Source organism: Scheffersomyces amazonensis, assembly GCF_036850825.1.
Source record: "Scheffersomyces amazonensis strain UFMG-HMD-26.3 chromosome Unknown RJT21scaffold_8, whole genome shotgun sequence".
In the NCBI taxonomy this organism is placed as follows: Eukaryota; Fungi; Ascomycota; class Pichiomycetes; order Serinales; family Debaryomycetaceae; genus Scheffersomyces; species Scheffersomyces amazonensis.
Window position 1 is genome coordinate 501 of NW_027042748.1, and position 15081 is coordinate 15581.

At 31.7% G+C, this 15081-nt stretch overlaps 1 protein-coding gene across 1 annotated transcript; it reads left to right on the top strand. All coding sequences in view use genetic code 12, as the record gives it.

Moving 5' to 3' along the window:
- Positions 1-6659: 6659 nt before the first annotated feature.
- RJT21DRAFT_142018 (DEAD/DEAH box helicase) lies at positions 6660-12226 on the top strand (the record flags this gene model as incomplete). Its single annotated transcript, XM_064883410.1, has 2 exons — positions 6660-11548; positions 12119-12226. The coding sequence occupies 2 exons, from the start codon at positions 6660-6662 to the stop codon at positions 12162-12164; spliced, it is 4935 nt and encodes a 1644-aa protein (XP_064735845.1). The 3' UTR covers positions 12165-12226.
- Between the last annotated feature and the right edge of the window lie 2855 nt (positions 12227-15081).

Sequence of the window (15081 nt, forward strand, 5' to 3'; positions counted from 1 at the left end):
ACTACTCTTTTCCCATTACTACTCCCACACTTCCCTTCTCCCTTTTCTTTCTTTACTCTTACTACCCTTTTCACTTCTCTTTCTACCCTTTCTTTCTTTACCAACTTCTACTCTTTCTTTTCTACATTAACTACTCTTTTCACTACTACACTACTTTCCACTCTTCCTTTCTACCTTTTCTTTCTTAACATTTACTACTCTTCAACTACCTTTACTACCATACATCTCCTACTTTCTCCCTTTTCACACACACTACCTAACTACTCCCACACTTCCCTTCTACTCCTTCTACCTTCACTTTCATACTTTCTCCTACTTTTACTACTCTTCTCCCTAATACTCTACCTTTTAACTCTTTAACTACTCTTTAACTACACCACCTTTCTTTAACCACTACTACTCCCACACTTCCTTTTCACTACTACTACCACACTACCTTCTCCTTACCTTTTACTTCTTCCTTTACTTCTACTTTTACTTTAACTACTTTTACTCTTTAACTACCCTTTTCTCTAATACATTACCTTTCTTTAACCAATACTACTCCCACACTTCCTTTTACTTCTTCTTTTACTTCTTTCTTTACTTCTACTTCTACTACTTCTACTTCTACATTAACTTTCTCTACTACCACACTCCCTCTTCCTTTCCACTCTACTACTCCTTCTTCTTTCCCTTTACTTACCTCCTCTTACATCCCCTATCACTACCACACTTCCTTTACTCTACATTAACTCTCTTACTTCTACTACTACACTTCATTCTACTACACTTCCTTTTACTTTACCATACACTTACTCATTTACTACTACACCTTTACTAACACACCTTTACTCATCTCTCTTTTTTACATTTCCATTTCTTAACTTCTACTTTTACTTCAACTACTTCTCCTCTCTACCACACTCCCTTCTTAACTTCTTCCTTTACTTCACACTTTTACTTACTTTAACTTTCTCTACTTTACTACTCCCACACCTCCTTCTCTACCATTTACTTCCTCCTTCATTACTACTTCCACTACCCTTTTCATCATTTCCCTTCTACTTACTCTCTTCATCTTTACTTCTTTACTACTACCACACTTCCCCTCTACTCTTTACTTACTACCTTTCTACTACTCTTTTCACTAATCCACTTCCTTCCTACCTTTACTCTTTCACTAATACTCTTAACTACCTTTACTACCTTTCCTCATCTTTACTTTTTACATTTCCCTCCTTAACTTCTACTTTACTTATCACTACTACCAAACTCCCTTCTTAACTTCTACTTTACTTCCTTCTACTTCTTTACCTACTCTTACTATACCATTACTTCTAACCCTCTACTTATCACTTTACTACTACCACACTTCCTTTTAACTTCTTCATTACTTCTTACCTTCTTCCTTACTTCTTACCTTCTTCCTTACTTCTTACCTTCTACTTTACTTCTTACCTTACTTTACTTACTCTACTTTACTTTACTTACTCTACTCTACTTCTTAACCTTTTCTTCTACCATTTCATTCTTTTACTACTTTCTTATCATTACTTAACCCCTTTACTACTACCACACTACCTTCTCTTTACCATTTACTTCTCCCTCTACTTCTTAACTTCTACTCTACTTCTTAACTTCTACTCTACTTCTTAACTTCTACTTTACTTCTTCCTCTACTTCACCCATTTCCTTTCCCTTACTACTACTTTCCTATCTTTACTTTAACTACTTTACTTATCCTACTACTCACCTCTTAACTTCTACCTAACTCTACCCCACCTCCCTTTACTTTTACTTACTTTACTACAATAACCTTTCTTACTTTACTTCTACCACACCACCTTCTTTACCTTTTACTTCTTAACTTCTACTTTCTTTTTTACTACCACACCTCCATTTACTTACTTTACTAACCCTTCCTACTTTACTTCACTAACCTTTCTTACACACTCTACTCCTTCTTCCTCATTTACTTCAACTTACCATTAACACAACTACTCCCACACTTCCTTCTCTTCCTTTCCTTACTTACTTTACTCTTACTCTTTTCCTTACTTTACTTTACTTATCACTACTACCTTACTTCTCCCTTACTTCTTATCATCTTCATTTCTTACCATTCTCTTTTCTATTTCTACATATACTATCACTTATCATTTTCTTCTACCTTCTCTATTCTTTACTCCTTTTACTTTTCTAATAATCCATAACTACAACCTTTCTACTTCTACTTATAACTTAACTTATTTACAAACTACCTTTCTCTTCTTACTTTCTCCTCTTCCAATACTACTCCCACTTTACAATCTTACTATTACTATACCTTAAATCTCTTCTTTCTTACTAATATTATTTTACTACTTACTTCTACTTTAACATTCCTATACAACATTACCTTAAATCAATACTAATACTTCTCTTTCTAATACTACATACTTCCTTTCAAAATTCCCTTTTTTTATTCTTTTCTTCTTTTCCCTTACTTTAACACTCACTATTCTTACTCTTACTACTTCTTAACCACTTAATTCTTTACTTACTTAACTTTAACCACCTTCTCTTCTATACCATTTACATCTCAACTTCTTATCTTATAAACCAACTCTTTTATCACATTTTACTACCACACCACCCTTTCCATCACTCCTTTCTATTCTTTTTAACTGCGTCTCTTCCTTATCTTAACTCTACATCTACTTTAACATACCTTTTACACTTTAACACTTACTTTCTCACTTCTTTTCCTTCCTATTACATCTCTTCTTCCTACTTATCTCACTAAAACTTCAACTATTCATTCTTACTATACTTCACACTAATCTCTATACTTCTGCTTCTAACTTCTAATCTCTAACTATTCTTATTCTTTACTTTAACTTACTAACCTATAACTACTTACAATTTACTATAACCTACTCCTAGCATTACTACTCCCACACAATCCTTCTTTCTTTACTACATATCACTTTCTTTAATTATTCACTTGCGATATCCATTCGATCCCTTGCGATTAACTTCCACTTTTAATACTTAATATTACTCCTTCCACACAATCTATCTTTCATATTACTTTCTCTTACTAATTAATTTGCGATTCCCGTGCGATTCACTTCCACTTCTAAACTCTTTTCTAACAATAACCTAATATAACTACTATAGCCTACTCCCACACAATCCATATTTCATTACTACATATTACTTTAATTATTCACTTGCGATATCCATGCTATTCCTTGCGATACACTTCAACCAATTATACTGCTACTTAAATCAAACTTTACTTTCTTACTTATAATTACATATTTACTATTATTATATTTCTTGTTCTACATATAATCTACTTTACTTGTCATATTCTTTACTATTATTACATTTTTTACTTCATATTATAACACAAAATCAGCCTTGCTTAAATTTTTAAACATGCGCTCCCATTTTCAAACTATACTATATTACAATACTACCATACCTTACACCACTTGAACTGCTTTATACCTTATATTTTTATTATCCACTCGTTAATTCATCTTATAACATAATATTAGCATTATAATTGCATATTCATAATTTTATATACTATATCATCTTTATCATTTTTTTTTTAAATTTATTCTCATGCTAACACTTTTTCGCAATAATCTAACCAAATTCTCAAAAATTAATCACACTTAAAATGATTTTAACTTGCTTATTATTAATATATAATCACCTCCACACTTACATACTTTCAATTATTATCTATTATCACCTTCAACCATTTACACTTCTTACTAAACCAACTTTTTATTTCACATTTTATTCAAATATTTAACTATTTCTACATATTTTCTAACTCTGTAATACTAACTCTAACTTTACTTATTATAATAAAACATCTACCGAATTCCTTTATATTAATAATTTAATACTACTAGCCTCTTTTCCAATCTCATACAATAACTTACAATCACCCTTATTACCTAATAAAATATCTACTATACTTCACATAAATTACTACAAACTTACTCTTACCTCCACATAATCTATCTTTTTATTACCTTCTGCTTTATTCAAATAGCCCTGATACCATTACACTTCAATTTACTTTAATATCACTACGCAATTCCACTTTCACCTCAATTTATAATTTTGCGCTACTACCATATATACTTTCTTAACTGTAGCCTATTTTATTACTGCTTATACTAACATTACTTTAATTAATTCTACTGCTATCTAAATACCGTGCTTATACTTATTTCATACTTGCTATAACATTATCACTAACTTTACCCCATTTTTAGTTTGCTAAGTCTAGTACTAATACTTATAATTTCTACTATATGTAGTAAAACCTACTTCTAACCTACTTCAAGTTCAAATAATAGACCTTATTACTAGTCTTCCAATTAATTCTTGACAACTACATTATATTCTACTATTCTTCAACTTCATATCATTGATGAAATATTATTTTACTTCGACTTGTAAAATAAACGCTACCAACATATATTTTTATTTATCTACATCATATCTCAGTACTACTTATACTAACATGACTTAACTTGTTACTAATTACATCCAAATGCCCTGTATACTTTAAATATATACCTACTTTAACATTACCTTTAACTTTACCACATCTTATACACACCTTATATCTTATACTTTCCATTTCTAATATACTATCTTATCCTAGTCCAAAACACTACTACGTGTCAACTATCGTCATCATTATTACTCATATATATGTAGCATTATCTTAGAGTCTTCTATCACTATAAAATTTCTTGATATCACTTTTAAAATACACGTAAATATACTTATAAAACTTTCACTACCTATACTTAACTTAACTATAATATATCTTATTACCATTTATAAAACCATTATTTGACTTACTTCTAATGATAAATATATTACCAACCTGACCTAAGACACTTTGTTTACACTCTTCAATAACCTTTACTTAAATTGCTTTTATTTATATACAATCTTTAATATCCTTTAACTTTATATAAGTTTAAGAGTTTACTTCTAGACACATTACTCTAACTCAATAAACGCACGGATATACTAATCAACCATTATATCACCCCAAAGCCTCTAGTACACTTAATCTTATAATAATATTACTTACTTCTGTTAACTCTAAATATATTACTGCCAAATCGGCAAATACTTGTAAATTTTTCGATCACAATTTTTGCGCGCTAATTCGACCCTCCCTAATTTTTTGCTTTCTTAAAGTTCGCGCCTACCCAAACCCTCCCTATTTTTTCTCGCTAGCTAAATGCTCCCTAAATTTTTCGACACTCGCTATTTTTTTTACGACATAACTGAGACGCTACAAGCATATTCTACTAAGACTATGCTAGAACCAACTCCACCACTACTAATCCTCAATAACTCATATCCCAACCATAACTAAACACTGCCATTATAAATCAATCTCACTCTTCACTTTTTCAATACACTTACAAAAAATACCCAATGACGCCTGTTTTAAATGTGTTCTTAACTATGTAAAATTTCAATCCAAACACTCTAAATATAGTGCTAATAAGCTCTTCTTTGAACTGTACATGTGTTCTAAACTCAATATACCCTTACCAAAAGATCAGCCTCATACCATTAATAAAAGTGATACTTGTTTTAAATGTGCTCTTAACTATGTTAAATTACCTAAATCCAAACACTCTAAACTTAATGCTAATAAGCTCTTCTTCTAACATTATTTGTATTCTAACGTCAATATAACCTTGCCAAAATATCAGCCTCATACCATTAATAAAAGTGATACTTGACGACTGTTTTAAGCATTCCTTAACTATGAGAACAATACTTTCGCACATACTAGAAAACTTCTAAATACCTGTAACTTCACCCACCTTAATGTGAGTACTACCAAACTGTAGAAATATCTTAACTACATCACCTTATACCATATACTTCATTCTGAGCTCCAAGCAGTTAAGTATAAACTCTATTGCAATCAGCCAGAATATACCTTGTCAATTTCAATCAGTATTTTTTCCCGCCTAGACAAACCCTCCCTAATTTTTCCTCGCCTTCAATTTATTGAGTATTTTCTTTCAACTAGTAAAATCGGACAGTATTTTTTTGCAGCTTTTGCCTTCTCCAGTATTAACTTTTTTCTGTCCAGCCCCCTAATTTTGTCCACCTAGCGAACTACTTGGTTAACTATTTTTGAAAGTAACCATTTGAGCTGTCCTGATCTTACTTCTATTTAATTTACTATTACTACATCAATTTAGAATATTCACAAATACTAATATTTAATTTATAATTATTTAATTTATTATTAAGAGATAACAGTTCGTAAAATAATTCAGATAAGAAAACCTGATCCCTCTATTAATAGTCATAGCGAGTATTATTAATTGTCAATAATATTTTTTGCAATACTTTGATTTAATATATTTTAATAACCGTCTGCACTGTATCATCTAATTAGTAACCTGTTAAGTCTAAATAAATATAATAAGTTAATTTTTATGCACGAACTTAAATCAATGCGTAGTGTGTACCATTTACCTAAATAAGGAAAAAGTTAGAATGAAAATATTTCAAAGCTTTTTCAAAGAAAAATAAAAATTTAACATCAAACCAGATAGATATAACACTAACTAAGATCAGATACGTTTATCATAACCAAAGTTCTTAAACCAACAATGTCTACCACAGATAGTACTGAACGCGATTTTCTTAACCACGGCATTCCATATTATGGAGAAGTCTTCAGCGACGAACACTCTAGCGAAAGTGAAGATGAAGTAGTTGAGTCACTTTATGACCAAGCCACTAATCAAACTCTTGAAACCTTGAACTCTAACGGATACATCTGTACTCCAGGAATTCCTTTTGTCTTTATTCCGAAAGCCAATGAATTCAGAAGTATTCCGAACATGCAGCAGTTCAGAAGACTTATCACTGATATTCCTGGATGGGAGGGTAATGTGGCAGCGAAGTATGAGAGTTTGGAACCCTTCTTTTTAGATGAATCTAAATTGCAGAGAGACATTACTACCAACAGATTGTCTACCAATGTCTCTATTCCGGGTGTCCAACCAATTGACATGTACAATTGTAACTTTTGTGACTCTTCGTTTATTGGGTTAAAGTATTTCAATCGGCATGTCAAGAAATATCATCCTGAAGCCAATCATGAAATGCTAGTCCTGCTGCAGCAGCTGGGTTATCCTGTTAGAATCAGTAGCCGTTTATCATCAATTTTAATTGAAGCAACTACAATTGATATCTATGAGAATTTAACTCAGGAAAATATTTTACTGGACTTGAATAAGGATAAATTCTTATCATTACTTTGTGTTGAAAGGGCAATGAGACTTTACAAGGAAGTTCCAGAAGATGAAGCCGGTAAGAAAAAGCTTACCAGTTTAGTAAGAAGCTTTTTTACAAAGGATCACTTGGACAAGCTTAATGAGTTTCAGAAAAACTTGAATACTACCAAAGTGTTCTTAAAGTCACACTATAGTAGAGGGGCGGTTAATGATTATGTTAAAGCCACTGTGACCTTCCTTCAAGTAAGTTTATTCCATTTAGATATTAAGGTAACTTCGAAAGAGGACTTCGACAAGTTCTGCACTATGTTCTTAAAAGATTATCTTTTAAAAGTTAATGTTGAGAGAACAGTTCTAGACCTTTTTGTTCTTAGTTGTATGCTGCAGAATAATAGTCTTGTCTCGAACTCAGTGAGAAGGACTATGTTCTGCAGCGTATTATTCTTCTCCAAATTAATCATTATACATGAAATTACTAAAGAAGAATTTAAAGCATTCAAACAGGAATTAAAGTCTCCCAACATTGAACATAGTGCAGGTTATTTCAGTCTTAAATGGTTGTTCAATCAACATGATTTAGCTAGTCCTCAGACTCCGATGAATTGTCAACAAGTAGGTTCCAGAACAGATGCTTTTAGAATTAACGGTAAGATTGTCTCATTGCAACTATTGAATGATATGAGAAAAGGTTGCATTACTACAATTAAAGATGAGTTGGTTGATATATTTGGTCCTGATCTCTTCAATGGTGTTAAATATTCAGATATAGTTAAGGAGTATAATAAGAAACTCAGTCTCCGAAAAACATTTAAACGCTATAGCAATTCTGAATTTCAACTATTACTCAAAAAAAATAAAGTCAAAAATGTTCATTCTGCTGTTGCTTTGTTCAAGAGAATACTCAAGATTCAAGAATTACTTTACCTACTTATTATTATTGGGTGCGGAGCACCCTATAGGTCTCCAGAGATTCTCACTATGAGAATCGAGGACCACTCCAACTCACCTAGTAATGTAATTCTTGATGAAGAAAATGTAGTATTCAGAACTACCTACTCCAAAAATTTAGACCGTCACAATACTATAGTTGCTATTACTAAATACTTGAATGTGGAAACCGGACAATATCTCATATTATACTTACATTTGACAAGGCATATATTGTTGGAGCTTAGACTCAAGTTTATTGAGGGTACTAGTTATACAAAAGAACGTACTAATAGACATGTTAATTCAGATATAGACCAAGACTTAGTTCAGGAAATCGAAGAAATAGAGAATGAAGAAGAGGATCTAGATGTAGAAGATCCAATAATCAGGGCCGCTAATAATGTTGAATATATTAAAAGAGAGTATTTTACCAAGTTGTTCATATCACTTAATGGTCGAGCTAAGCCGGACCTTGGATTGAGTGCCATTCGAAACATCACAAAGGCATATGGTGTTGGGTTAAATCAAAGAGAAATGCGTCAAGGGTTACATTCATTGGTTCACTCTTTAGTTGTTGACTTTAATAAAGTTGAACAAATAATCAGTGAAATCAATAGAATGAGCAACCATTCCAATACAACGGCCTTGGTCAATTACGGTTATAATCATGAAAGCAGAAGTAATGTCAGTAACAATTTACTCCAAAGGAAAGTTTGCAATAGATGGTATGAGATGTTGACTAATCATGTAACCCCCGAAGTTAATAGTTCAAACATAATATGGCAAGATGTTAGCATTGCGGATGTAAAAGACGCTTATCTTAAGGTTTTGAATTTTCCAGCTAGAGAAATACAAGTGGTTACTACCTTGGAGGTTCTTAGAAATAACTCTATAGCTATATGTTTAAGAACTTCTGAGGGAAAGACAGCAACATATGGGGTTGCCAGCTATTTGGAAAACTATGTGTTTCCAAGTAGCAAAAGGCAAGTCTCAGTAGTTGTAGTACCCTTTATTTCCTTGAGATTAGATATATTAGAACATCTAAAACGTTACGGAGTTGTACCATTAATTTATGAGGGTACTATTAATTACACCACAGCATATGATATGCTAATAGTACAATTAGAACTATTTAGTAATGAATTGATAGAAACCATTGAAGCTTCCAACCATATGTCAGTACGTCGAATTATATTTGAAGAGGCCCACTTTATGTATCATCAATATAGAGAGAGCAAAAATGAAGAAATTGCTAAATGCAAACGATTTCAAATGCTCTTTGTGTCAGCGACATACCCTAAATCATATGAAAGGGAATTGAACAGTTTGATAAATCCCAAAAGGCTAATTAGATTAGAAAGTCCTTCCATTGTTCGTCCAAATATAATACTTAATAAAACCATTGTCAAAAGAGAAGAAGAAGTTGCTGAAATAATTAAATCAAAAGTATTACAAGTTCCTTTTAGTATTGTTATCTTACCCACTATAAGAAAGGTACAAGAGTATCATAAAGAATTCAAAGAGGCTGGTATTAATTGTGAAATGTTCCATTCCAAGTTAAATTTCGCTGATAAAGAGAGTGTTATAGAAAAGGTATACAATAGTGAATTAAGAGTTGTAATTGCTACTACTGGGTTTACTACCGGATTAGACATAACATCACTTAGATATTTAATTATTGGAGACCAATGCTATGACGCCGAAACTCTCATACAAGCCAGTGGTAGGACTGGTAGAGATGGGCAGGCATCGACAGTTGATTTGATTCTTGTAGCCAATAGAAGTAAAGATGAATTTCAAAAGAAACTCATGTCACCTACATGTTTGTCGGAGGTTCAAAATTGGTCCCAAGAATTGGAAATCAAACTGTGCACAGAACTCAAAGTACTGTTGTGCAGTGTCTGCAGAAGCAATGGTCCAACACAACCGATAGTACCAATTGAAGTAGAAACAGATAGACCAATTGAAGGAGAAACACAAGTTGATAGACCAATGGAAGTAGAAACAGATAGACCAATTGAAGTAGAAACACAAGCTGATAATACAATGGATGAGACAGACACTACTGACTGGTTTGATAATTTGCCTGTCGTCAATCAAGTTCCACCTAGTATGATTAATAGATCACTAAATAAACCAGCTAGCAATAGAATTTTATTTAACATACCTTTAGCTCAATCATCAATAAATGAAGTTGCAGGTAGTCTGTCCAATACAACCAACACATATCAGTCACCTTTGTCAACCTTTGATTCAACAAGACCAATATTGAAAAGAAGAGGAGAAACACAGTCATACCAATCTGCCTCCAAACAACAGCGGATATTAAATAACCAATCAGCAGATGAATCATTATATCTTCAAACAGATGAATCGGTCATTTCAGTACTCCAGAAATATAATGATAATATCTATGTAATGATGGATCCACAACGTTTTAAAAAAGCTAAGTTTGAGGATGAATTAAGAATTGATAATGCCTTAATTTATAATTTCCAACACTACTATTACCGTGGTCTTGGGAATCAGGTGATCTGCTATGGATGTGGACTCAATCACGAAACCCACAATATAGAATGTCCCAACTACAGATTTACTATGGGACTCCTTATTCCATATGTCTTGAGTTCCTCCAAAAAGTTACTTAATTATATTAATCAGGATAATATAGAAAGGGCTATAGAACTAAGAAATATAGTAGTTAATTATGTACATCAGGAGCTGTTTAGAGCCAAAATGAAGAGCTGTGTATTACTAAGATTCAACAAACAGTTGAACTTAACTCATCATAATATCCCTTTTCAAGAATTAAGTCAAGATTTGTATAATCTATTGTATACCCCCAAGCCAAATAATAGGCTTGGGGCTGATACAACTAAAAGGAGAAACTTCCTGACAACACTTAAAGTGATTAATGGTTGGAGGGGAGTAAGTAGTAAGGTAGGATGGCTGATGGACAACAATGTCAAAGAGGAAAAAATGAAACAATTAGAAGATAGATTAAGACAGAAACAAACTAAAGGAGCATGCAAAAGATGCCACTTGATGCATCAAGGTGAATGCATGATGGAACAGTTACTAAGTTTCATTCTTTTGACTGGCTATTACAATATAGACTTGTGTTTTATTACCTTATCTAAGATGTTTAGGAATCAAGAAATAATATGGATACTTCACAGCTACGATGATTTTCTTAAAGTTATATTAAGTGAATATCGAGGGACATATGGGTATATGTACTTCATATATATAATGATCCAACAAGTGAAAGAAGAGGAAACCAGCATAATGCATTACCATTTGGATAAGAAGACTAAAATGGTATTAAAGTAAGTATAAAATTATAGTTATATATGTATGTAAAATTCTTTCTAGTATAAATTTTAACATTACAATATATTTCTAACTAACTTGACTTCACTTCTTCCATTTAGAATCATTACTTTCTCTTAATCATTACTTATACAAGTTAAATATATTTTCTACTATACTCAATAAAAGTTATTGCTAGCTTACTGCTACTTCCAATAGTATATTTTATTACTTTCCCAATTAAAGATTACTATCCATTAGACTCTTGTTCTAATTCATATCACTAATAAACACTACTTTTAGTTAGACTTGTAAAATAAGCGCTACTTACTTCTACATTTTTAACTATATCATATACCACTGATACGTCAGCTAATACTATTGAAGTTATTTCTAATTCCAATTGGGTACCTCCAATATCCTTGAATAACACTTATATTTAAAGTATCATTAAGTTACCTTCAGTATAACCTCTAAAACTATACTTATAATATCTAATAGACATTCTATATTACTCTTTAATTACTTAATTACTATTTCCATATGATGATATTTCTAATTAATTTGTTCTACCTTCCATCCTACAGTTCCTTTACTTTAATTAAAGTCACCTTAAATACAACTATTATGTGACAACAATATCTATATTTATTAAATTCTATTAGCTTTCCGATAGTTAGAACAAGATTACTTATGTTACTACTACATTTAACAACACTCATTAATTACTACTATTTAAACCAATTCTATCTTCAGTGCTAACTTAGCTTGACTTGCTATTGTTAAATTTCTAGTAAATTCTACTACTTAATTCTAAATTGTATTAGTTCTATCTAAATAATTTCAAATTAACATCTAAACTACATTATGTTCCAAACTAACTTCTAAAGCGCATTAAGTTCCAAACTAATGTCTAAATTACATTATGTTCCAAACTAATATCTAAACTACATTATGTTCCAAACTTACTTCTAAAGCGCATTAAGTTCCAAACTAATGTCTAAATTACATTATGTTCCAAACTAATATCTAAACTACATTACGTTCCAATGTTACTACTTTAGCAATTGTACATAGTGCCACTTATCTAACTCTAATTACTATACTTTAAAATATAAATTTAATTTTCTGCTCACTAAAAAATTACAGCTAACAATTTCTACGCACGACCAAAAATTCAAATCTACATTAATCATAAATTTATTACAAACTAGAGAAGAGCATAAAATGTGAACCAAATCATTTATTAAAATAATTATACATATATAACTTATCTAATTACATTCTACATCTTTTGAAATAACTTCCAAAGAAAAAGATGATCTTTCTATATTAAATACAACCCTTAATATACAAAAATACCAAATTTACCAACAATCAACACCAGCAAACTATACCATTAAAACTTAGAGTGCTAAACAAGTGCACCGAGTGACCAAACTCAATAGCTACCTAACCTTACCAAAACCAGCTTAAAAGTCATTGAATTGCCTTGACTGGACAATATTATAGTAATTACTTTAAAACTCTTGATTATTATATTACTGATCCACAAATAGTAATAAATCACCTTAAACAAGTGCACCTAGTGACCAAAAGCAATAGCTACCGAACCTTACCAAAACCAGCTTAAAAGTCATTGAATTGCCTTATCTGGATAATATTACACTAATTACTTTATAACTCTTGACCATTAAACTACTGCTCCACAAATAGTAATAAATCACCTTCTGAAACAAGTGTACCTAGTGACCCAAGTCCATACTAAACGAATCTTATCAAAACCAGCTTAAAAGTCATTGAATTGCAATGGCTGTATAACATTATAGTAATTAATATATTAATCATAATGAGAAATACAATGATGTCTAATTAGTGAATCCGTAACAATTGAAAGTCATACTCAAATGGATCGTGGTGAAACTATAACCAAAATAACATATGTACTTTAAAAACCATTAAAATGTTGCATATCAATAATAGTGTAGTTTACTTATGTTGTTAATAAACATTTACATAGCTCACTTCATAAAAATTTCTGGTCAATCTAAATTATACTAGACTATTTTTTTAGTACGGCATATAAACGACTCAACTTGCACCCTTAACTATGGGAAAATCAAAATGCACCCAAGTTCTGTCCTGCGAGGTGAAAATTGATTTTTTACATAGTAAATCTGCTCTCCTGCACACAGGCTAATATCTATACTAGCTGAAAAATTAAATGATCCCCACTATCTAAATTGGAGACTTCGTTTACACTCTTCAATGACCTATACTTAAATTACTATTAAATCTACACATGCTATACTTTCCTTTTAAATCTATTTAAGTTTAAGCCTTTACTTCTAGAGCCATTACTCTAACTCAATAAATGCACGGATATACTAATCAATCATTATCTCTACCACATAGCTTTTATAGACTTAACTATACCATTTTATTATTTACTTCTGCAACTACCTTATTAAGTACCTCTAAATATATTACTGCTAAATCGGCAAATAATACTAGACCCTCCCTAATTTTTTGCTTTTTTAAAGTATTGCGCGCCTACCCAAACCCTCCCTATTTTTTCTCCCTAGCTAAATGCTCCCTAAATTTTGCGACACTCGTTATATTTTTTGCGGCATAACTGAGACGCTACAAGCATATTCTACTAATACTAAGCTAGAACCAACTCTACCACCACTAATCTTCAATCGCTCATATCCCAACCATAAGTAAACACTGTAATTGCAAATCAATCACACTCTTCACTTTTTCAATACACGTACAAAAAGTACCCAATGAAGCCTGTTTTAAATGTGCTCTCAACTATGTAAAATTACAATCCAAACACTCTAAATTTAGTGCTAATAAACTCTTCTTCGTACATTATATGTACTATTACCTCAATATACCCCTACCAAAAGATCACGTCCAAACAATTAATAAAAGTGCCACTTGACACCTGATTTAAGCAATCCTTAACTATGAGAACATTACTTTCGCACATAGTTAAGATCACCTCTAAACCACCGCCAACTTCACCCACATTAAAGCGAGCACCACCTAATTGCACGATTCACTTAAGCATATCATCTTCTACAATATACTTCATTTTCAGCTCCATCCAATTAAATTTAAAGTCTACTTCAAAGAGCCAAAATTCGCCCATTGAGACCTGCACAGATATTCCAAAATCCTGCACACACACAGAAAAGCCCTGCACATACCGTAAAAATCTTGACTTCAACCTGCTCTAACTAACGCTACAGATCGTTCCAACACTTCTCTATACCAACTAAACCTCCCAGAGCACGTACGAATCTACAGTCCCAATTACAGCTCAAAATCCTTAAAATTGAGCATAACGCCTGTTTTATGACGCCAATTTTATAGTATTGCGTTATTACGGGTTACCTCTAATTATATGATTTTTCCTTTGAATTTATGGGTTAATACATGAAGTTAAAAAAATTATGTCTTCTGCATTCTGCTACAAATTGAGGTCTGAACATAAAGAATAACGACATTAGCTTATTGTACTAATAATACTGCTATATTT